We start from the raw sequence: 22,651 nt of genomic DNA, 5'->3' as shown, positions 1-22,651 counted from the left end.
ATGCTGTGACCATAACAAGTTATAGCTACGATACTCATGTGGCGGTCTCTGTATTACTTTTTGGCCATGCATTATTACATCTTTACCAGACCAAAAACTTCCTTCCTGCCATGAGACTATTTTGCCACACATTTTTAACAAGCTACAAGGATAGCTGCAGATAATGGAAACATTCAGTCTATTTTTTTTAATTACGATGGCCTTTCACAAAGACACAGCAGATGTTTCTCTCCCCACAATCTGTAAACAAAATATATTGTTGAAACATACATGGCTGAAGCAAATAAATGAATGGGCAGAAGTGAAACAGAGCAGTCCCCATTTCCTCGCCTCTCCCCGCCCCCACCACACACACACACAGTTTTACATTGGGTTTGTATATGCTTTTCAGGACATTAATGATATACATGTGTTGGACCCTGAGCACAGAATGCCAAGACTCAACCTTAATTAGTGAAAAATAAATGTCCATGTACAGCAATCATTTATTACTGGTGGAAAAAAAACCATTGTATGGACATAAGACACTTTGCCAGATTTCCCTTGGTTCATATTGAAAACATATGCTTGAAGTGTGTTTTCTTTTCTTAGTGGTATTAACTCTAGCAGTGGTAGATAGAAATAGGAATAAATGGGATGGTGATATTGCTGTTTATAAATGCCAATTAATTTGTTATATAAAATAGCTTTGTATTAGGAGAGGTAGAATTTATTCTTGGTATTACATGGGTCCTAGTCGGTTCTCCTCTGGATTGTCAGTTTAAATATGGTTCACCAAATACCTTTTGGGATAATAGGTATGTCTTGGTGATCAGTAGTTTTAGTTTATGAGGATAGGAAAAATAGATTTTAAAACAGAAACACTGAGCTATTGTTTTCAGAAGCATCATTGGATCAGAGGTTTGCATTTGCTGTTGTCTTCCAAGAGCACTAAGGAGAACAGTAAAAAGTAAAATGGATGCAAGTGCAAGTAAGGTCACCCATAACCAGGGACTCATTTTATTTCTATTAGAGGGGAACGAGAAAGCATCACACACTATTTGTACCTGATTTTCTGTTATAAATTACCGTACATGAGATCATTTAAAAATTGCTGATATCCTGTGATGAAACTGACTTTGTTGCTATTCCAGAATAATTGAATGGTAAGAAATACGCGAGCACCCTTTTCATCCAAATAAAATAACTTCTGACTTTGCAGGAGAGGGCAAAAAGGTTTATTGAGTTCATTCTTTCTTGTACAAGTCCATAGTCTTATAGAGGCCATCTTGTGTGAGGTCTTGAAGGACAGCTTTGTGTTTACAGTTAAAGAGTTTTCTTAGTTGAGTTTGTTCCCACTACAAAATAGAAAAGATCTTAGCCAGATCCTCAGCTGGTATAAATGGGCATAGCACAACTGAAGTCATGGTGTCGAGCTGCTTTATACCAGATGAGGATCTGACTCCTTGTAGTTAAATGGAATCAAAGGTAGAATGTTCTTAAGGTAATTTGGTTTAAGTTTGCTTTTTGTTCAAAATAAAAGTTTATTATTATTATTATTATTATTATTTTATTTATTATCAAAATTAGCCACAAGTTTTTGTGCTGAACATGTTTTCATTCATCAATAGTGAACTGAGGCTTCAGTCTAATAAGTAATAAAAGCAGTCTCCAGTTCAGATCTACAGTATATGTCCTTTTAGCGTAATGTTTATATAGGCTGAGAGTCAATAAAATAAGAAACCAAATCCCCATGTGTGATTCTTTGTTGTAAATCAGTCTGTTCCTCATGAAAGGTTAGAAATTGGCTCTCACATTCTTTGCATACTGTTGTTAATATCTAGAAATTCTAATGTTCAGTTTAAACCCAAAGCAACCAATAAAACACCACCCTTCATAATTTTTTGGGCTTCGACCTTAAAATTCAAATACTGAAGGAAAAAAGGAAATGTTCCTTCAAAGAGATTTCTACACAACTGATGTCCTCTTCACAGCTCCTTGTGCAAATCAAAATCTAAGAGTCTGGGTCTTTCCACTGACTTCACGGAGTTTTGGATGGGCCAACTATCACTTGCTTCTCATGATCCTCATGGCTTACTTCTTTGTTACACATAGCAAAAATATGTGTGGCATACTTTTCTGTGGCCACCTAGTCAGATGGGAAAGGAAGGTGCAAAACAATAAATGATACTGTTTTAAAAAAAGCTTTTATGGGTATTTGTAACGTTTGTGTTTATTTCATTGCCATTGAGATAACCAACTTCTGCTAAATTTATAGAGACTAATTCATGCATAAAATAACAATTTGTATAGGAAGCTAAAAGACATTAAAGCTGATAAAAATAAATAAGTAATAGAAACCAAGGAAACAGAATCCCCAGTAATAATCTGAAAGAAAATGCATCTCTCGTCAGTTCATGCAAAATCTACGTCACTCATGCAAAACACTTTTTCTTCTTAGGGAAGCTGTCCAATAGCAAATCATTGCAAATGGATAAGATCCAGGATAGGAAACTATAGTGCTGTTATTCTGCCAATTGTTTGCACCTCTGCCAAAAAAAGATGCGACCGCTTTTCTTTTCTCAAGCATTCTGCTTAGTCACTGTGACATGAAATAAGGTATGTGGGGCCTGGGTTCCACACAGAAGTCCTTAAAAATGGAAGGCTAAGGTGTTGTGTCTTACATATTGTACAGGCAACATTCAGGTTTTTAATGATATTGATCAGGCTCTGATGGGCATTACTGAATAAGGCTGATAAAGGTAACAGAATCAAATGAGACAACACAGATAAAATAGAATCTTTAATTAACAAATGAAGTTTCACATATGCAGGAAGTGTTTACAGTGAGTCAGTAGTTAGTACTCTTGCCTCTGAATCTGAACTGATCTAATGTTCTGGTCCAGTGTGCTCTTGTCCTTTTTCAATAAGGCTTAAGTCCAACTCCCTCACCCCTTTTGGCCATTTAGGATCCCATCATGACACTTGCTGCAATTCCAGTGACCTGGCTAGGTTCCAGTTCCTATAAATACATTCTGCAAATTTTAGTGGGATATGGGTCCTGTCCTGTAATACTATCAAACCAAAGTGGATGGAATGATCCCCACATACCGCATGATTTGTTTATTTATTTTGATTGTGTATTCATTCAATAGAAAGGAGAGCTCTTTTCATTTAAGTGCTTCTTGAGACATTTTAAAAACACAACTATGGGCATGTCTACACTTTGAGCTGGGGGTGTGATTCCCAGCTTGAGGAGACATACTTGTGGTAGCTCTCATCAAGCTAGCGTGCTAAAAATAGATAGTAAATGCGGCAGGTCGAGTAGTGGGATGGGCTAGCTGCCCTGAGTACATACCTGTCCGAGACTTTAGGCACATACTAGGGGTGGCTAGTCCATCCTGCTGCTCATGCTGCTATGGGTACACTCTAATTTTAGCCTGGTAGGTTGATGAAAGCTGTTGCAAGTATGTCTCCTCAAGCTGGGAATCAGATGCCCAGCTCAAAGTGTAGACACACCCTAAGAGTTCACTCCTGTAACCCTCCCCTTCTACCAGTAACGTCTGAAGTCATCGGTTCCACGCAATGGCGCACATAACCTGATTCCGCTCTCACTTACAGTTACACCAGTTTTGCACTGATTCAACTCAGTTGACTTCAGTGGAGTTACTCCTGATATACACTAGTATATACATTAGTGAGAGAAGAATCCTTCTTTAGAAGGACTTTTACATTTGTAAAATTAACATACATTTGACCAGTACCTTCAGAATGTGGGTATGCCCTTCCCCTTCCAAAGAAACATTTAACGTAAGATTAGTTGGGTTTGAAGTTTCTGACGTTTTAGTGTTAGTGCAAAGTGATATTTAACACAAAAGCAATGAAAGTGGCAAGAGAAGGAATTGCTACACTTTGTAATCTCTCCCATCCAAGGCCTCTGAGACTGGTGCCAAAATCAACACAAGTGCTTAACAGGAAAGAAATGTTTAGTTCATTAAATTTCCATTCAAAATAGCCTTATCCAAATCCCACTGAAGTCACAGGAGTCTTTCATGGGCTTTGATTCAGGCCTATAGTTTAATATAAAAGAAAAGTCCAAGTACTCCTTATTGTTGAGCCTCTGAAGTGCCTGCTCTGGAATGCAATTCCCACACATAAATCTGTTTAATCCTGTTCAGCATCAATTCCTGTTACCCATCTGACAAGGGAGAAACAGTAGAACTGGTCGAAAAAAATTTGTATCAACAGTTTTCTTTGGAAAAATAAAAGTTTTGTTAAAATCAAAACATTTTGCAGGAACTGTTTTGACTTTCTTGTTTGTTTTGACTGTTATATCAAAATATTTTAAATATTACTTTAAAATATTATTTTAAATATTATTATTTAATATTAGATATATTATGTTTAATATATCATAATGTTTTGATATTATAAAAATAAACCATTTTGACAATATTGAAATGAAACATTTGATAGTTCCAAATCATTTTTATATTTTTGTTTTGAGAGCAATTTCAAAATTTCAACTTTTTCATTTGATTCTGAATGAAAACAAATTTAGAAATGTCAGAATTGTTTGCAGAATGGAAATTCCAGTTTCTAACCAGTTCTAACAAACATTTCTTTGGGTTTCCACAATGATATGATAAAGCACAGTTTTGATTGAGGCCTGATCCAACTTCCATTGTAGGATGACCAACTTTCTAATCTGTGAAAACCGGACACTGAGCACCAGAACCTCCCCCGCCCGCTGTTCCACCTCTTTCCCTCGAGGCCCTGCCTCCCCCAGCTCCTCTTCCCCCAACACCATCACACTCTGCACTCTCCACCTGTGTCCCCCTGGCAGCTGATCAGAGCTCTAGGGGTGGAGGGGTGACTGGGTCAGGATGTTCAAGGGAGAGCCGCACTCTGGGGGTGGGGGTGACTGGGGCAGGGCGGAAAAGGGAGGGAGAACCACACTCTGGAGGTGGGGGAGAGACTGGGGCAGGACAAAACAGGGGAGAGCCATGCTCAGGGCAGGACAGGACAGGGGAGCTGCTGGTACCTCTCTCTGCCGGAGGAGCTGTTCCCTGAGTGCTCTTCCAGGCTCCAGTAGCAGTTGCTGCTCTTCCTGTCCCTTCCCCTCCCCTGGTGGCGGAGGCCAGTTACTATGGCTAACCGGACACTACCAGGTTCCCTTTTTGACTGTACCTTCCGGTCAAAAACCAGACATCTGGTAACCCTCCTCCATTGGAATCGATGGAGTCTCTCCATTGACTGCAATAAGAGCTGGCTTGAGCTCCTTAGCTAGCATGCTGTCTCCCCCAAAGTGCACACACAATTAACTCTTTTATCTTTTCTAAATAATTTGTTTCTCTAGAATAGAAACATCAGCTTGCTGCTTGACATAATATTTCTCCTCTGAGATTTACTTTCCTTTTCTAATGTATTTGTGTACTTTGGAAGAAATTGCTACAGAAAAAGATGAAAGGATGGTTTCCTATTTCTTAAGACAGAGAGGTGAACTGGAGATAATGACTTAAGCTACAATATAGTTTATCAAAAGTTATTCGCTCTTTTTCGTTTCTAGCCAAACAGCTGTTCTCTTTTTAATTGTCGCTTTGGGGTACTTTTCTGTTATATAAAGCTGTTTCCCCACGTTATACAATTATATTGCAAAGGGGCCTTCTGGAGAAACCAAAAGCAACATTAACCCATTGTTTTGTTTCAGAATTAGAACTGTGTAAATCCACAGATAGTTTAAAAGACAGCAGAACATTATTTACAATTGTCTGTACATATAGCAGCCCTACATGTCTCCCCTGCAGGAGATGGCAAGGAAGCATTTGAGCATGAATTAGTGACGGCTTGTTGTACCGTCATCTGTATATCTTAAGGATTTCTGCTGCCACTCATCACCATGGTAGCTTGTCTGGTAACTTTTTGTAATTTTGACTATAGATTTTATAAAGCATTTCTACAAATGCACTATAGTTACATTAAATTATTTTATTATTTAACAGCTATCCTTTTAACTTAGTGTGAAGCAACTCAACATCAGGTCTTAGTAGCTGATGTCATCGTGATTGGACCATTGAATAATTTAGATAAAGCAGTATCAGTAACAAAGAATGCAGGAAAGCAATGCAAATGTAGAAGAATGTAACTGAACAGCAGCAAACTAGTCAATAAGTAATATCACGAGAAGTACAGTTGATTTAAAAAGTGCATATATTTTGAGGAAAAAATGAAAAATTCTCATTTTTTTAAAAAAATTTTGCAGAAAATTTTGCATGTTTTCAATGAAAATGGCAGGAGAAGAAACTTGTTCTTTTTTCTGTCAAGAGGTTTTTTCATTTTGGTCAAAAAGGTACTTTCTGTTGAAAAAGAGTTTTGACAGAAAATTGCTGACAAGCTTTAATAAACATATTATATAAGCAGTGCCTCAGAAGCAATTAACTTTAAAATGTGGGATTGTTGAGCTTTTCTCTATAGAAGAAAGGAAAAGGGGCAGAGGCTTCAAAAAACTAAGTTTAATTATCAGAATGTATTATGATGAACAGATCCTCAGCTGGAGTGAGTTGGTGTAACTCCATTCAAAATAATGGAGCTGTTCTGTTTTGCACCAGATGCAGATCAGGTCCTTACTATACAGAATCATAGGTCAGAATGTTTTTACCAAATTAACTTGTAGGACTTGAGCTAGTTTCTGTTTTGGATACTTTTGACCCTCATTTTACTTAAACTGTTTAATTGTTTTACATTTTTTACATCCTGCTGGTCCATAATGTGAACTAATGCTTTTGGTTATTTTCTTTAAAAAAAAACAAAACAAAAACATTTAATTCAGCAAACGTTTGGTGGCCTAGAAATCAGCTACTGCTTATGCACAGTAATCACTTTTTCATAATTACTCTGCTCTTTTCTTATTGTGCATTGTTCTAATTATATTTTAAATACTCCCTTTTACAAGATAAACTATAATGTCTCTGATCATGTTTTAATCTGTGGATTGCAGAACTGACTTGTATCCACGGAGGGGTTCTTGTTGTTGTTTATTTTCTGTTTTAACCAATGTTAAAATAAATTAAAACTAAGTTGAAATTTAAACTCTAAGATAAAAGAAAATGTAAGGGCCTCATTAAAGGTCCCAGTTCAGCAATGTACATAAGCACATGGTTAATTTTAAGTGCATAATAACCCTGTTAAAGTTAAGGATGTAAGCTCTTTGCTGCATGGAAACCAAAATGCTCAGCATCTTGCAGGATCAGACTATAGCAAGACATTTAGGATGAGCATTTCTACTATTAGGATTCAGGCAGAATCCTGTTGGGTCCGCTCATGTGAAGGCAACTACAGGATCAGGACCTCAATTTGAGTTATTCTGCCACAGTGTCACAGCACAGGTGTATCCTACATATGCCAGTCTCACAGCCTTGAAATATTACTTACACGAATGGGACCAGTTACAGACTGGCTGAAAACTACTCTTGATTTATTGTCGGATGATATGAGATTTCCTCAGATCACACAGAGATCAGTTGTGCTTTGTGGGAGGCGAGTGCTCAAATAAAATGTTCCAGCTGGACATTTGATGATACCTGCGTACGAAGAAACAGTTGACAATCTCCAAAATTGGGGAGCGGGGGGCGGGGTAGAAATTAAGCTCCCAAAACGTTGAATTTCCAATGTAATTCCAAACCTATCTCTTTTACTACTGTTTTTCAATATGGAATAAGATTGTCCAAGGATGAAAAATAAATTAGCTCTACTTTTTGTGAATTAGTCTTCCAAAGAAATCATTGATTGTGCAGTATTGGGAGTTTCTTGGTTTATCAATGGCTTGTTCCTTCTTGTTTTGTGATACAACAGCAGAACTGGGAGCGGGGACGGTTGAAATGGTCTGTGATAGCCCACAGAGCACTTGCTAGTAATCCATGCAGAGCTGACTGGCTTCCTTATTTCTAGCTGAGGGAAACTGAACTGATTGGAGTAGATTAAATGAAGAACAAAAGTACCTGCTTCTCAAACATGAACTGAAAACAGTTAAAAATACACAGATACATTCCTAGTTTTACTTTTCTGTGTAAGAACTTGCTGTCATTGCCATATAGATGCAACATGATTGTGAATGGGAAGAAGATAAGACAATCTTTCCTCACATTCTCTCAAATAGAAAAAGTTTCAGCACTCCTGAAATGGCAAGATGGGATTCGCTAGATGAAAATGAGAAGCTTTCACCCTTCTCATTCTTTTACAAAATACATATTCATGAATAGATGTAGATTTTTGCATGTACCAAGGCTCTTCTCAGCATTACCAGCCTCGTTTGCAGCTTAGTGATGCTCTTTATAAGAATTCATCTAAGCTCAGGTGAATGCATAATAAGGAGCCTCTGTATTAATAACCAATTAGAACTTTTAGATTCTTCAGCTTAATTGAGTTTGTCCTCCTGACGTGAAACGTTTCCAATGGACTACCAAGATTTGGTGGGGATTATCACAGCCACTTCTCAGCTAGAGATTCTGTCCTGTTTTGCATATTATCCATTGCTGTGCGAAGACATAATTAACTCGCCCTATGGCTTGTTAATGCTGTCTATCCGTACAATCAGTCTTTCTAAAGCCACTAAGTCTGAAACATTGCTATCTTGCAAGAACTGTAACAGTAATGCATAGAACCCCTTTCAGTAATTGACAGGTGGGAAGAATGAAGAAATGGCTTGAAGAAAATAAAAATACAACCTCGGTTCTCCCCTCCCCTGAACTCCTTTGGTGAAATCCTTGCTCCTGGACTGTGAAGCCAATGGGAATTTTGCCATCTACTTAAATGGGGGTCAGGATTTTACCACTGAACAACAACAGCATCACAACCTTTTCTCCAACCAGCCTCTAATATCCCTGATGTTGATGTTGGTTCCACTTCTTTCCCAGGATTGAAAGTCTGAATCACGGCCACTGAAGTTCATGGAAAGACTCCCATTGACTTGAGTGGATTTTGAATCAGGCCCCTTGGAAGCATTTCCCAAGTTTAGAGCTTCTCCCTTGGAAAGGGTGATGGGCCCCATTACAGTTACTGCCATGTAAGAAGCCAGCAAAGATGCACCCCCTGCCTCGAGGAGCTTATATTGTTTTAATAGACTAACTTGGTCTATTGAGCACCGGACCCCTGACTTTTCTAAAAGGTGAGCATCATTAAAAAATCATTCTGGATGCACTGAGAAATGCCACATCTCCCGTGGGCTTTGAAGAGATCAAAAATATCTTTAAATACAAACAAACAAAAAAGGAAAGCAAGCAAGCCATACAATAAGTTGCTCTGCTTATCAATTCAAAATATGAACACTTATAAAATATTCACACTACGTTTTATTTTATGTCAAAGTTTAGAAAGATTGGCAAGAGCACAGAAAGGGCTGCTAAAATATATTTTCAGCCCACATTATTCATACCAAACAATAAGGAAAAGGTAAAAGTACAATCAGGGAATTCAGAAATGTCCAGCAGGAGCAAACGAAAACCACAGCAGAAATATTTTTAAAAGATTCCCACACACCACCCACTTGAGGTATTTGAAATACAAATAATTTCTCACATCTAGTACAACCCCTTCTACCTTTGATACTTTTCTCGTGTTGTTGGTATGCTTTGAATGGTTTCTAAACAGTTATTTTTTTAAACTGATAACCACAATACCTGAGTGAGATTTTTTTCCCTTTTCTAAGGTAAATTTTGTTATCTTTAAAGCACCAGTGAGATCTCATGGAACCCTTTGAAAAGCATTTTACTTTGAAATAGCTCTGCTGATATGGTGTAATGGCAGATATTTTCTTTCCTGTATTTCCTATTTTTATGCATTTATTTCTTAAGAAAGCTTGCATTAAAATAGAATATTTTTAACTATGGCTCTGATCCTGGAAAGGCTGGAGACCCTTCCTTTTAAAGCATGCATTGGGGCTGAATGCAATAGGGAGATGGGCATCTCTCAGTGGCTCAGGACTGTGGGAGCGGCACTATACTTATGAGGCTGACAGAAACATTGATGAGTATCCTGGTCTTTTCTGACAGCACAGCTGCTGTGCTTCCTGATGCATTGCTGCTCCTTTGGGAGAAAGGCACTCCCTTTCCTTCTGCCCCACTTACATGCAGCAAGATTGTCCGGTTTCTACTTTGTGGGACTGCTGATCTCATTCTCCAGGGTCTGTGTCCAGGAGATCTAAATAAATGGGATTCTCCCACTCTAGGACTACACCTGCCACCTCCGTGCAGCCTAGTCCTCCATGGTATGGCTTTCCATCCTCCACAAAACAATGACATTGGTCCCATTTTTGGCACCTCCCTGCCTATATACAATCATTTTCTTCCCCTTGAGCACCAGATTCTGAGAGAGACTTTCACTGGCTTGCAATAGCAGAGGGACAAGCAAGAAGTCTCTGCTTTCCTTGCATGGCTGCACCAGAGCAGGTCTGTCCACTGCCCATGAGCACGGCCATCGTCCGCTGCTGGAAAGCTCATCTGGAACCACAGTTTAGGGCTCAGCATGAGAGCTAGGGATTTGTCCTGCAGCAGTTGGCAGCACTAGCTTTTATGGAGCAAAACCTCTTTTTGACCGTAACTCCTGAACATTTTAAAATCAGAACAAGATTCGGCACATGCCTGGCAACTGTCACATGTCTCTGAGATGTGTATCTGTGTGCATGCATGCAAAAGGGTTCTGGAAAAAACGATGAGACTCCCTACCCAACTTTTCCAGAGTTGCTGGTTTTTTTTCTAAACTCTTAATTCTTTTATAGCCATTTCCCCAAATTTCACCCATTAACCAAATTTCTCTTAAAAATGCACAACTATCATAGTTCTTACCCTTCACTTTATGTTTTTACAGGAAATATTAGGCCAAATTTTCAGGCCAAAAGAAAGTATTAGATTATCTAAGCAGACTTGCATAACGAAAGCCATAGAATTTCACCCAGTTACTCCTATACGTAAATAAAACTGTGGTTAACTCCTATCAAACGGCAAAGTTTAAATGTAAGGCCTAGTCACAGTGCTGCTGCCATATCCCTGCTGCACTGTATATTCCACACCACCAACTGAACTTCAGAAGACACGCCTTTTGAATACTTTACTTTCATTAGCACATTGTAATAAATCAAGACTAATATGAACCTGTGGATATCACACTCTCAGAAGCACTGATAAAGACCTCTGAAATACCCAAATTCCTTCCCAAATGTGCCAAAATGAGCATTATCTATACTTTTGTTAAGTTTGGTATGGGCAGCCAGAGCCCTGTGATGTGAGCCACATTTCATGGCTTTTGTGCCAGGGTGACGTGAGATAACTCAGTGTCATGACACTGAATATTTACATAGTTAATTACACTGTGCCTTGGAGAAGTTACTCTGTGGCTGTCCGCTGGGTTCCATTTTTTTGTTGAAACTACTTTCCAACAAAAAGCAGAAAACCTTTTTTTCCTAAAATATCTGCAGCACCTTTTCTGAGCAATTCTAAATGCAGATTATTGTATGGCAATGGGTCACCTCTGCCAGCGGATCCAGCATGTAATCTATGTAGATTATGATAAATCCCAGCATAACAAGAAACACTGATCTGTATCAACCTTTTGTCCCTAAAATGGCATAGAATAGCACTTGATTGAGAGATGTGGATCTCGCTTCCTCATGCTACTTTTTTGTTGTTCAAAATCTTTCTTGAATTCCATGTCTCTGATTGCAATTAAATGACTCTCTGCCTCTCTCCTTGGCAGTGCTTCCCTGTTCAAGTAAGAAAATATATCTAAGTTTGTACAAACACAGACATCTGTGCATTGTTTGGAGGACATATGCTCAAGAGTTGCCAGATCAGTGTGCAGCATTACTTGGAAATGCATGTGCTCAGGACTTGCACACTTTCCCCTGCTTGAGTTGAGCTATGTAACATAAGAACTAGAGTTGGCTTAACATTCCCCTTTCATTGATCATGGTGATGCCAGGCGGCTGTGTTCCTCTTTCAGCCAGGATCTAACATGAATAATGGAGCCTTTCATAGATTCTCCAAAATATTGCCTGTTTGCCTTACCAATATTTTCCATTTGTCATGCTGCTTTAACAGCAGCCCCTCCACTGGCTCGCTAGTTAGCTAGCTTTTGATATAGTCACATCATCTGGTTTCCTGCCCTGAATAACTCAGAGCATTTCAGATGCTGAGTTCTTGTCAGATTTTTGAAGTTTACACAGGGTTGGGCCTGGTCAGTTCTTGGATGGGAGCCCTCCAAGGAAACCCCAGGTGCTGCAGGAAACTGGTATAATTACATAGTTGGTACTTGTCTCTATAAATTAGTCCCAGCAGGGTACTATGGGTACGCTATGCTGCTGGAGGTGCTCTTGTGGATGAGATGTAAAACCCTTAACCATTTATGACTGTTAAAATCTCTTCATGGAATATTGTGTAAGAATGGGTGCTTGATACCCACTGTCTTTGTCGAATTCTCATTTGAATAGTTATTGCCTAACTTGAAAAAAAAAACCCTCCCATTGTTTCAGCTGGAGAGATTTGTCTCCATTTCACAGAATAGTAGGCATAAAAGAGAGAGGAGAATTATTCTTGTAGGCCAACAAATCCGTCTCCCATACAGAACTATTCTCTGTTGTACATTAAGTAGGGTTTGTCAAGTCTATTTTTTAAAATCCCTTGGGTTGAGGCCTCCCTTTCCTTCCCTTCTTAAAAACAATCAAGCAAATTCTGGACATTTAAGGCTAGATTCTATAATTTCATCTGGCCCCACTTTATCATTCTGCGAGGTACAAAGGAACCAGGAACTGGCCACACAACTTGCCAACAGAGAATTCCTCCTTTGGAGGGGAACTTTGCTGGCACAGATGTGTTAGCTCCAGTCCCTGTGTCTGCTATCCCCACACCGTAGTGTAAAGTCATGTTAGGGTTTGGGGTCATGGTATTGTCAGAGTTTAGCTACATTATGCCTCTGTCGCTGGTGTAGGGCCCATTCAGGACCTGCTAGGAAGCAAATGTACTTTTCATGGGGTTCAGAGCTGGCTCTAAGAATTGGGGAATTGGCTCCCTGACATTCCACCCCTCTGGCTTGACAGAATCAAGCCTATTGTATTTGTGTCTTTATATCTTTGTGTGGGCTGCAACATCTTGTCCCGGCTGTGGCTAAATAAATACTATAGTAGAGTATATGCCAATATAGTTTGGTAAAGGGTTTTGGTGTCCTGCTGGGTGTAAGGTGTTGTATTAAAATAATGTGTTGTGTCATAAATAAGCCAGGCTCTCCCTTCCTGACAAAACCAGACTTTCAGTCCATACATTGCATTAATGCTCTGATTGCATTTGTGTGAGTTGATCTGTTTGTCATAATTCCTTCTAATTTGCTAAAGAGGAGTGAACGTTCCCAAACAGAAATCTAGCTGTGAAGGGTATCATGTGCATGTCCCTGTGTCCCTATAGTCAAGTCAGTGCATTTCTTTCTCTAGACAAGGACAGAGTTGTTTTGAAATATCACTCAGTGATCTGTGCCACTCTCTTCTTAGTCAGCTTTAGGCAGGTCCATACTAACAACGACGAGGCTGTAAAATGGTATTGATGGATATCTGGAAAGCCAGAAATTGCGACCGCCTCCCATTTGTGGTTTACTAGTATACAGAAAAGATGATGTAATAAACCATATGACCTCCCACCTTTCTATACCAGTTGGTAATGCACTACCTAAACGTGCATGTGCCGATGCCACCTGCATGTAGTTAGCTGGTAGTTATGGTGTATGCATGTACGCCACACATGAATTTGCTATGTCATGCTTTTTCTAGTGATTGATATATATCTATAAAAGTCTTCTTTTATTTTATTGTATTTATGCAGATTTTATAGATATATATCAATCACTAGAAAAAGCATGACATAGCAAATTCATGCGTTGTGTACATACATATATTAAATACATATACATATATATATTAAAATAAAAAGCTTTTGAAGCTTCAGAAGTGACTCCAATAAATCTTTCTCCAGTGCTATCTTAGCATTGTCCTCTCAGTTACACCAGAGTAAATTATGAGGGACTGCACTGAAATCGTTGGAGATAGATCAGTGTAAAGCTGGTGTAAGTGAGGGACCCTTGGAAGCTAGCCATCTGCAGAGAGAATCCCCACAGCCACCTTGAGGCGTTTAAACTTTCATTATTTTAAATTTTAAATGGCTGGCTGAGCATTGCCTGTACTAAAACCTGATACAATAATAGAAGTCAAAGGTGTGAAAAGGCTTCTGAGGTCTTCTAGTCCATCTTCCTGCCTATACTAATATGGTTTCCTGCAGTTCAATTTTCAAGTGATCCTGGAAATTACTGCCCCGGTAAAATGGGCACTTGAAAGAAAACAAAGCAATTCCAGCTTCAGATGTAGCCAAAGGGATCCCATGCCACTGAAACAGTGTGGTTCTAATGTTGAAGCCTCTGTTTGTCCTGTTGCTTTGTTACAGTTTTCAAATGAGGACAATTTAAACCTGTGATTTATATCTGTGAGCCTTCTTGATCTACCTGTTACTGTGCATGGATGAGCTGTTCAAATATTATGAGAACTTCCCGGAAACTTAAAATAAATAACACCTTTTTAACTAAAAAACTGTTTAATTTTCCTGCCCCTCTCTTTTTTTTTGGGGGGGGGGGGGATTTCTGCACTTCCAGGTGGCAGTCATAAGTGGAGGTGTTGTAATACTGTCAGAATGTCTATTCTTGTGGGGTTTCCACCCTACCAGGATGAAGAAAAATTGGAAGTATTGCAAGAAGCTCACTTCTCATAAGTTTTCCATTCCAAATCTGCAGACCCAAGAGATTTCAGACAGTTTCAACAAGATTCAGATGAGAAGCATTGTTTTGAGGCTTATTAGAATCAAACCCTTTGAGGTTTGGTACAAATATTGATGCATGTATCAGTTTGCATGGATGATCATTTCTGGGCAGAGTGAGAGGGGAGAAGCAGCCTAACAGTTGCAGAACTAAAATGATTAGGGTTTGCCCCCCACCACCCCTTTGCGGATTGGGGACACAGAAGGGCTAAATTCCAGATAGAAAATGCATTAGTGGTAGGGTTACAGGATTCTGTTTTTTGACCAAAAAACACCCCAAATCCCTCATCCCTGGCCCCACTCCAGAGCCCGCACCCCCAGCCCAGAACCCATACCTTCCCGCACCTCAACCCTCTGCTCCAGCCCAAAGTCCCCTACTGCACCCAAACTCCCTCCCAGAGACAGCGCCTTCCCCCACACACACCCCAACCCCCTGCCCCAGCCCTGAGCCACCTCCTGCACGCCAAACCCCTCATCCCTGGCCCTACCCCAGAGGCCACACCCCCAGCTGGAGCCCTCACCCCAACCCCCTGCCCCAGCCCAGTGAAAGTGAGTAAGGGTGGGGGAGAGCAAGCTACAGAGGGAGGGGGGATGAAGTGAGCTGTAGGCAGGGCCTCAGGGTAGGGGCGGGGAAGGGGGTAGGGCGGGGTATTTGGTTTTGTGCTGTTTGAAAGTTGAAAACCCTAATTTGTAGCATTGGCTGAATAACGTTTAAAAGTCTATTTCTAAAGCTGGATAGTTGGGAGAAGGTACCAAGACACAAAGTTCCCTTCCTGTTGTACCTATGTTGTTTGTGTTAATATCTTCATTGGGGATTCTATTATGAGTTCCATTTTCTGATCTGTAGCTTTTTGAGCGTTCATAGTTCAGCAGCACACTAGCCTTGATAACTATTGTAGTCTCAGAGAACAGATCTCAGTCAGGAAGGTAAGGAGGCGCATCAGCTGCCACCTCTCTTAAACTGGACAGAGTTATAGGAAAACAAAGGTAATTGGACTGTGTTTGGCAAAAGTCTTCTTTTATTTTATTTATGCAGATTTTTAAGCGTTGGGTGCTGAAAAACACAGAAATCATGAAAACACTTATTCCCAAAAAAGATTCTTGCAAAGTTTCTATAATAAAAAAAGAGAGCTGCTTTGATAAAGCCATTATTATCCTCAAACAAATGCTGGTCATGAATACGTGTCTAACATAACAGAAATAAATGCCTGACCCTACTATCCCACTATAGCGACTTAACATTCTGTGTAGGCTGATTATTTTTTCAACAATATTTGTTATAGTCTTTTAAGGTCTGCCAGTATATTTTTTTAAGCTAAGTTAGTAAGAACAGCTGCCAGTGGAGCCAAGGCTAAAAGATGCAAAAAATATCTGCAGAAGGCAAGAGTTTACTTCAAAAGACCAGTATTACAAAGCATTACTGTTGCTAGTATAATCACTTTCTTTGGTGGGTTGCTAATATAGACTGGGTTTCTTGTCTTTACAGCCCCCACTGAGCCTTTGCTCTGCAAATTTGCTGACGGAGGACAAAAGAAGCGACAGAATCAAAGCAAATACACACAGAACGGAAGGCCGTGGCCAAGAGACGGAGAGGTGAGTGGCACTCAGCAATCATTATTCAGCCATTTGGGAGGAGAACCTATGGGTCTGGCTTTCAGGGCCTTGATAAAATCAGGTTCCATGCAAAACAAAATGGCTTCAAAAAGAGAGGGATAGAGCAAGACTTTTATGTTAATGTGTCAAGTGTAAAGTTACAGAATGGAGAGGTGTAATTGACCTCAGCGTTGCCATACAGTGAGCTTGCAGTCTGTTCCCAGACTTGAACTCAGTGGATATGTACAGATGCACCACCAACCCTGGATAGTTCTGCAGTGTAGCAGTCATGCAAATGAGAGCATGTACAGCTAAAATTAGCAATGCAGTGATAACTTCTAACGTTACGATATATAGTTGTAAAATAGCACCCAGTGGCAAAGCTATTACCAGTCTTCATGGTGCTCTTTTTTTTAAGGTCAGGCATGGAGAGTGTATTGCTTATACAAATTGAAAAATACACTTGCACCCAATTCATATCTAATGAAAGAAGGTTCCACAGCAGGTCTGAGTTTGGGCTCTTTGTTCAGTTGACAGACAAGGAAGTTACCAGTTTCCATTTTGGGTATGGGGAGATGATAATTTAACAGTTGCTTCCTTTCATTGCTGTAAATGTTCAACAAACTGGAACTCCTTTTCCATGCGCATGTACCCAAAGCAACTCCATTGGTGTACCAAACAAGAATGATGTTTGTTTGGCCCTTCAAGTGTTTGTTTATTCCTCTTGAATGTTGTTATGAGATGAAGCCATTTGAATCAGTGAAGTAAATCTGATGGTAATACAATCTTGGGAATTGGTATAGCTGCTAGAGTGAAGTTCTTCCATGCCTAAAGGACTCCTCTCCCCCCCTTTCCCCGCCCCTTCCTGGAGTTTTATCACTGGGATGTTAAAAAGTTTTACAGGTTGTTATGTTCTAACTAGACTCCAGCTTGATTTGGTTAGCTGATACTTTGCAGACCACTAGTCCATGAAGTTCAGACCATTAGTATGAAGCACCATAAGTGAGCTCCTAAAACAAACCAAAAAGGCATCTTGAAAGCAATCAAAGATTTGCTCACTTTAACATGGCGGCTACTGTACACTGATCCTTTTTACAACAAAAATTCCTAAAAGTACTTTTAGCTTGCAGACTTAGAGCTCCAGTCTGGCAGCCACATTGACATGACAGACTGAAATAGCCTGCAAGGGATCATTACGGTCTGGTATGCCACAAATCCAAAAAAACAGAGAAGTCTCCTTTGGAGACATAATGTTTTATCGTGTTAAGAATCTACACAATAAGGAGTGCCCAAGAAGGTTTTGACTATCCCATAAAAGTCTCTAAAGACTGGTTTATGTGGTAGGCACTATTTCTATTAGGCCAACAATTCATATTTTAAACAGCCTGTGCTCATATTTATGCAATAGATGCCATTCCAACCTATTATATCAACTGTTCTACATGTTCTTAAGTTCCAATCAATAAACAGCAAGAGAAAGTAAAGTGAAAATTGACATGCCACCATTATACCTACTTCAGCTCAGTGCATGACACATCCCATATTGCTGGAATAGTTAGACACAATGGGGCAAGTTAAGGACAATGTTACACTCATGACTTACAAATAGGATTTGCTTAATATGTTAATAATCGTTAGCTTCAAAAAGTATCCAAAGAGAGCAGTTTTTAGTACTATTCTACAGTACAAAGCTAGGGTCACTCAAAAGATGCCATTAGGTTACCTGTACACAGAAGCAAAACAAACTTGGAAAGAAAATAAAGAAATGAAGGCAAGAAGATTTCCAGATAGAAATATCCTCAGCAGATGTTAATGACCTTTGGTAACACTTTACTATCTTTTTAGGGGCTGCTAGCTGAAGTAATTGAGACAATAATGCATTTAATCTTTTAGTGGAAGTCAGCCGTTTATTTTATATCTTTGATGTGTTCATACATTTTTCACAGTTGCTAGGCAAAATCCTTTTGTGCAGTTAATGTTATTGTTTGAAATGTAATGGAATTTTTCTAGCTCTTTATACTGTGCCTGCAAGCAAGACACATTGGTCAATTGTTTTACATGCTATGAGCCTCACATTGAATACCTTTTGTAATAATATTTGTTACAACTATCATATTTTTAGGCAAAAGGGACAGGGAATAATAAGGAATAATTATCCAGAGAACAGGTGTCCTACTTTTGATTAGGGATGAGATATTAAAACCTTTCCTGCACCTCTGCTTTTCTTGGTTCCACTAAAGTAGTGAAATGCCATCTCAGTGATACTCCCTTGATACCTCCAACCTGGCCACATCTTGTGAGATATGATTTCCAGACCAAAATATATTTGGCAATGATTCAGCTACACGTTTGAACGCTTGGTGCTTATGTGAACTGCATCTCTGAAACCTCTCAGGTTGGATCATCATTAATACTGAATGCAGATGAGGGTTATTGTTTAGGAGAACAGACTCCAGAGAAATGACACCAGCACTTTTGTCAAAGGCCTCAAGTTTGGGTATGCAAAGTAGAAACAGGCAGCTGTGTGCAATACTTTGATGCAGGGGGAAAAATGCAGGAGATTTAGTTAAGAAGAACGAATCACTGCATTGTTATCTCGCTGTCCATTCTATTCTCAGATCTGTAGCTTTCCTTTATGGAAAAGGGGGAGGTAATTCAGGGTACCACCACTATGGCGCACTGATCCCAGCTGCATTTTCAGCCCCTTGTGGCCATTGCATTGCAGCATAAAGTTAGAGCTTCTCTAGTCCAGTGCAGGGCCGGGAAGACAGAAGCATCAGAATCAAGGGAGCTCAAAGGAGAGCTTTAATTTGTACTCTGTTGAGTTTGCATGCAGCTGGCCCTCTAGGTTTTAGAGTAATTTTTACAGAGCCTGACGGAGTTTCTTCAGAACACTTTTGGTTCAGTTCTTATTATGAGGATGGTTTCTCAAAAAGCCAAGTTAAAAGCAATGAAGAATAGAAGACCTTCACCTAGTACTTTCTAATCTCCTAGCTCCCCCTCTAAGTTTGAAGCATTTGAAAAGTTTCATCATGTTGAATGATTTGACTAAGATACGATATTGCGTAACTAATGTGAGGACTGAGGTTATTAGGGCCTAGTTTACAGATGAAGTTTAAGCATGTACAGTGAAATTCAAAAATATTTGAAATATTCTTGGTGAGATTCTGGCCTGATTCTCATCTCGCTCACACCAGTTCTGCACCAGCGTAACTTCACTGATTGTGGCATAGTTGCATCTGATTCATGGGCAGGGAATCAGGCCCTCTGGTTTGAAAACATCCCAGGCCGTACAGCACTAAAAGGAGGGTAAGAGAGAGAAGAAACATATTAATTATGGCTGTGTAACATTTGCTGTAATTTCATGGGATTTCTCATCATGATGGACAAATCACTTCAATGTGTCTGGGAGATTTTATGGGGATTTAAATATGTATTTATCATTTTTTCTTACAGAAGTATCAACCATTAGGGTAATCTCATGAAAATCAGAGTTTATTAAGCAGATATGTCTCCAGTGAAGTCAGGGCTTTCCATATGCCTCCATCCGATCTGAATTTGGCCTGATGTGTGTAACAAATTATTTGCATTTCCAGTGATAATTCTTTCATTGCTTGTTTTTCTTTACACTGATAGCTGCTCCTGTTATCTGTGGCTACACTGCCTTTTGTGAACAGCCAATAGATTAACAAAGTGATGTTTTGCTTTTAGCCACGATTATCTATTTGTGGGAAATTCTCAAGAAATGAAATAAACATGTATTTATTTATTTATTTTAAATCACAGCTGTACTGAAGCGTTTCTTTGAACTGTCTTTTTGTTTTGATCTTCCATTCATTACAGTTCTGCTCAGTGCTAGATTGCAATTTAGAAAGAAAAATTTACATAGGTCATTTCGGAGACTGAGATTTCCCCCCCGTGTTGTAAAATCAGAGGACAGTCAAAGTTGCTGTTCCTGGTACCAGCCCTCCCCTCTCTACCAAAAGCAGGAATTTAGAAACGATGAGGAGGTCTGTACCAGGCACATTTATAACTCGGGCATAGATTTCTTTTTGTGCTTCGCAGGAGACAGGTAGCACTTAGCTGTGCTCCATAACCCTAAGTGTGTAGGACTGATCTTTGGGAGATAATTTCCAGACCTGTCCAGACACACAGTACTACACACATATGCAGCCCATATGCCCAAAGACATTTCTTATGTGTTAGAGTGCGTGTATGTTAGGCATTAGGACTATTTTCTATGCATTCTTTCAATAAGAGCTTAAATTAACAAAAAGAGGAATTGTACCTCTAGGGAGAAGACAAGGAACACATAGCAACAGAAGGCAGGGGGAAAAACATATATTGACTTAATGAGTTAAAATCTACATAGTAGTGTTTTAAGTCTTCCACAGGAACACAAGAGTCAGGTGTTACAGGCATTTTCAAAAATGCCTAAATAAGTTGGGTGCCCAAATCCCATTTAATGTCACGGGGAATTGAGTTCCTAATGCACATAAGTGCTTTTGAAAATCTCAGCACATATGATTTCACTATCATTGGATTCGGGTCTATAAAAGACAGTTAAAATTGATTCAAAATAAATGGCTCAATTTGAATAAAATAAGAACTGATCTGAAACTTTATTCAGAATTCAAAGCAAAAGTTTGCTGAGTCTAAAAATTTGAGCCTCAGGTTTCCTTCCTGTAGAAAAAGCCTTGGGAGTCTCTCATGGGGGTAGGAAAACTCCACGTGGTTCTACCGTCATGGGGTAAATTCTTTCACTGGGGCAGAGATTGCCCCATGCAAAAAAAGTAAGAGGTCTAGCCCCGAAGTCCTGCAATTTTTTAAAAATTCCCTTGGATCTCAGGCGAGTAGCGTGAGACACAGGTCAATGCAGTGACCTCTCTCTTTGCTGAATCTGAGGCTGCCAGTCCTCCTGTGCTCCCTGACAGCTTGGTTTCATTGGATCTCCACTTCTGGGAACTCACCTCCTCATGACAGCCTCTGAAAGCCTTCCCCACTCGCCATGAAGGACAAGTTCCATAGTGCAGACATTACCGTAGTCTATCTCTGTACTAACACCTAGGCAGATTCTTTGCAAGGTGGGGTTCCAGATCCCACTCAGCTATCTTCATGCATGTTTCTAGACCTGAATTCGGACCATGAGGTTTGGCCTTTTTGCTGAGACAACTGCACTCTCTTGTACAGATCTGCGAGTATCTGGGAGGTATGATATGGCCCTTATTTTTCATTTTTGCTAATCCCAGGATTTCCTGGTGCTGGCAAAAAGAAAAGAAAGTGACCAAATGCCACAAGACCAGCTATTTAGCTTTCTATTTAGATTTCCAGTCTGGTTTTAAAGGCCCAATAGAGTTTCAGATTGTTTGGCTATGGTTCTCCGCTGAACTTCTGAATCCTTTGCAATTCACCAATCACTACTTTTCCTCTTTTGCTGATTTGGCTTTAAAATAAGATATTTTCACCTCTGACATACGCCAGCCATTTCTTCACAATACTTGAAGCTGCACAGGGAGCACATATGTATTAAAATGAGTGTCTCCCAGCATGCATCACTGGGAAATGTCCCTGTTTGTTTTGTATCCTGCTGTATATTTAAAAGTTGTCACGTCTACACTTGAGTTTTATTTTTATTTTTTAAAACCACTTCTTTTCCAAATTCAGGAGTATTTCTAATAAGGTGAAACTTTTCACACAGAACTGCTTTAAATAATCAAAGGAAAGAATGCTTTCAAGTTAACTTTCCTGCCAAGTAAGCTTATTTTATTAAAACAGTATTTTAAACAAATCTCATTTGGATTGTTGGTTCCCCGCCCCCTTTTCCTCCTTAAAAAGAGTTTTCAGTTAGAGTATTTGCACTCAAGGCAAGAAGAATCCTTGTGCTTTGAGGCCTGCCAGATATCAGGAGCAGATACGGAAACACTTTAAGAAAAGTATGGCAATTGTAGTAGCAGAAATGTTAGTTTACTAAACTGTATTTAAGAGGGGCCCAATCAGGCCCCATGGATGCAGATCACATCCTTCCTGTGAAGAAAGTGGGGGGCAGGGTGCTTAGTAGAGAAAAGGAGGTTCTGGAAGAAAGAGGTGTCATCAGTGCACTATCTCCTCAGAGATTCCCCACAGAAATGAATACAACTCCAGGAGGCATTATATTTCCACAGCCCTAACTCTCCAGTGCAGATGCCCACTTTAAGGAGTGGGATACCTAGAGCAGTGGCTCTCAACCTTTCCAGACTACTGTA

The 22,651-nt window shown here is 39.6% G+C and overlaps 1 protein-coding gene across 2 annotated transcripts in view; it reads left to right on the top strand.

Moving 5' to 3' along the window:
• The window catches only part of RBMS3 (RNA binding motif single stranded interacting protein 3), a 547,537-nt gene that overhangs the window by 441,414 nt on the left and 83,472 nt on the right, over positions 1 to 22,651 (top strand). Inside the window, exons 7-8 of one of the 2 annotated variants that reach the window (XM_077809305.1) lie at positions 16,303 to 16,413; positions 22,446 to 22,477. In XM_077809305.1, coding sequence (XP_077665431.1) covers positions 16,303 to 16,413; positions 22,446 to 22,477 — 143 coding nt within the window. The remainder of the gene's footprint in view (positions 1 to 16,302; positions 16,414 to 22,445; positions 22,478 to 22,651) is intronic. The other variant, XM_077809306.1, reaches the window with a different exon arrangement.

The sequence above is a fragment of the Eretmochelys imbricata genome, chromosome 2 (assembly GCF_965152235.1).
Source record: "Eretmochelys imbricata isolate rEreImb1 chromosome 2, rEreImb1.hap1, whole genome shotgun sequence".
NCBI lineage: Eukaryota > Metazoa > Chordata > Testudines > Cheloniidae > Eretmochelys > Eretmochelys imbricata.
Note: the sequence above shows the minus strand (reverse complement) of the source record. Positions and strands in the feature narration are given on the sequence as shown.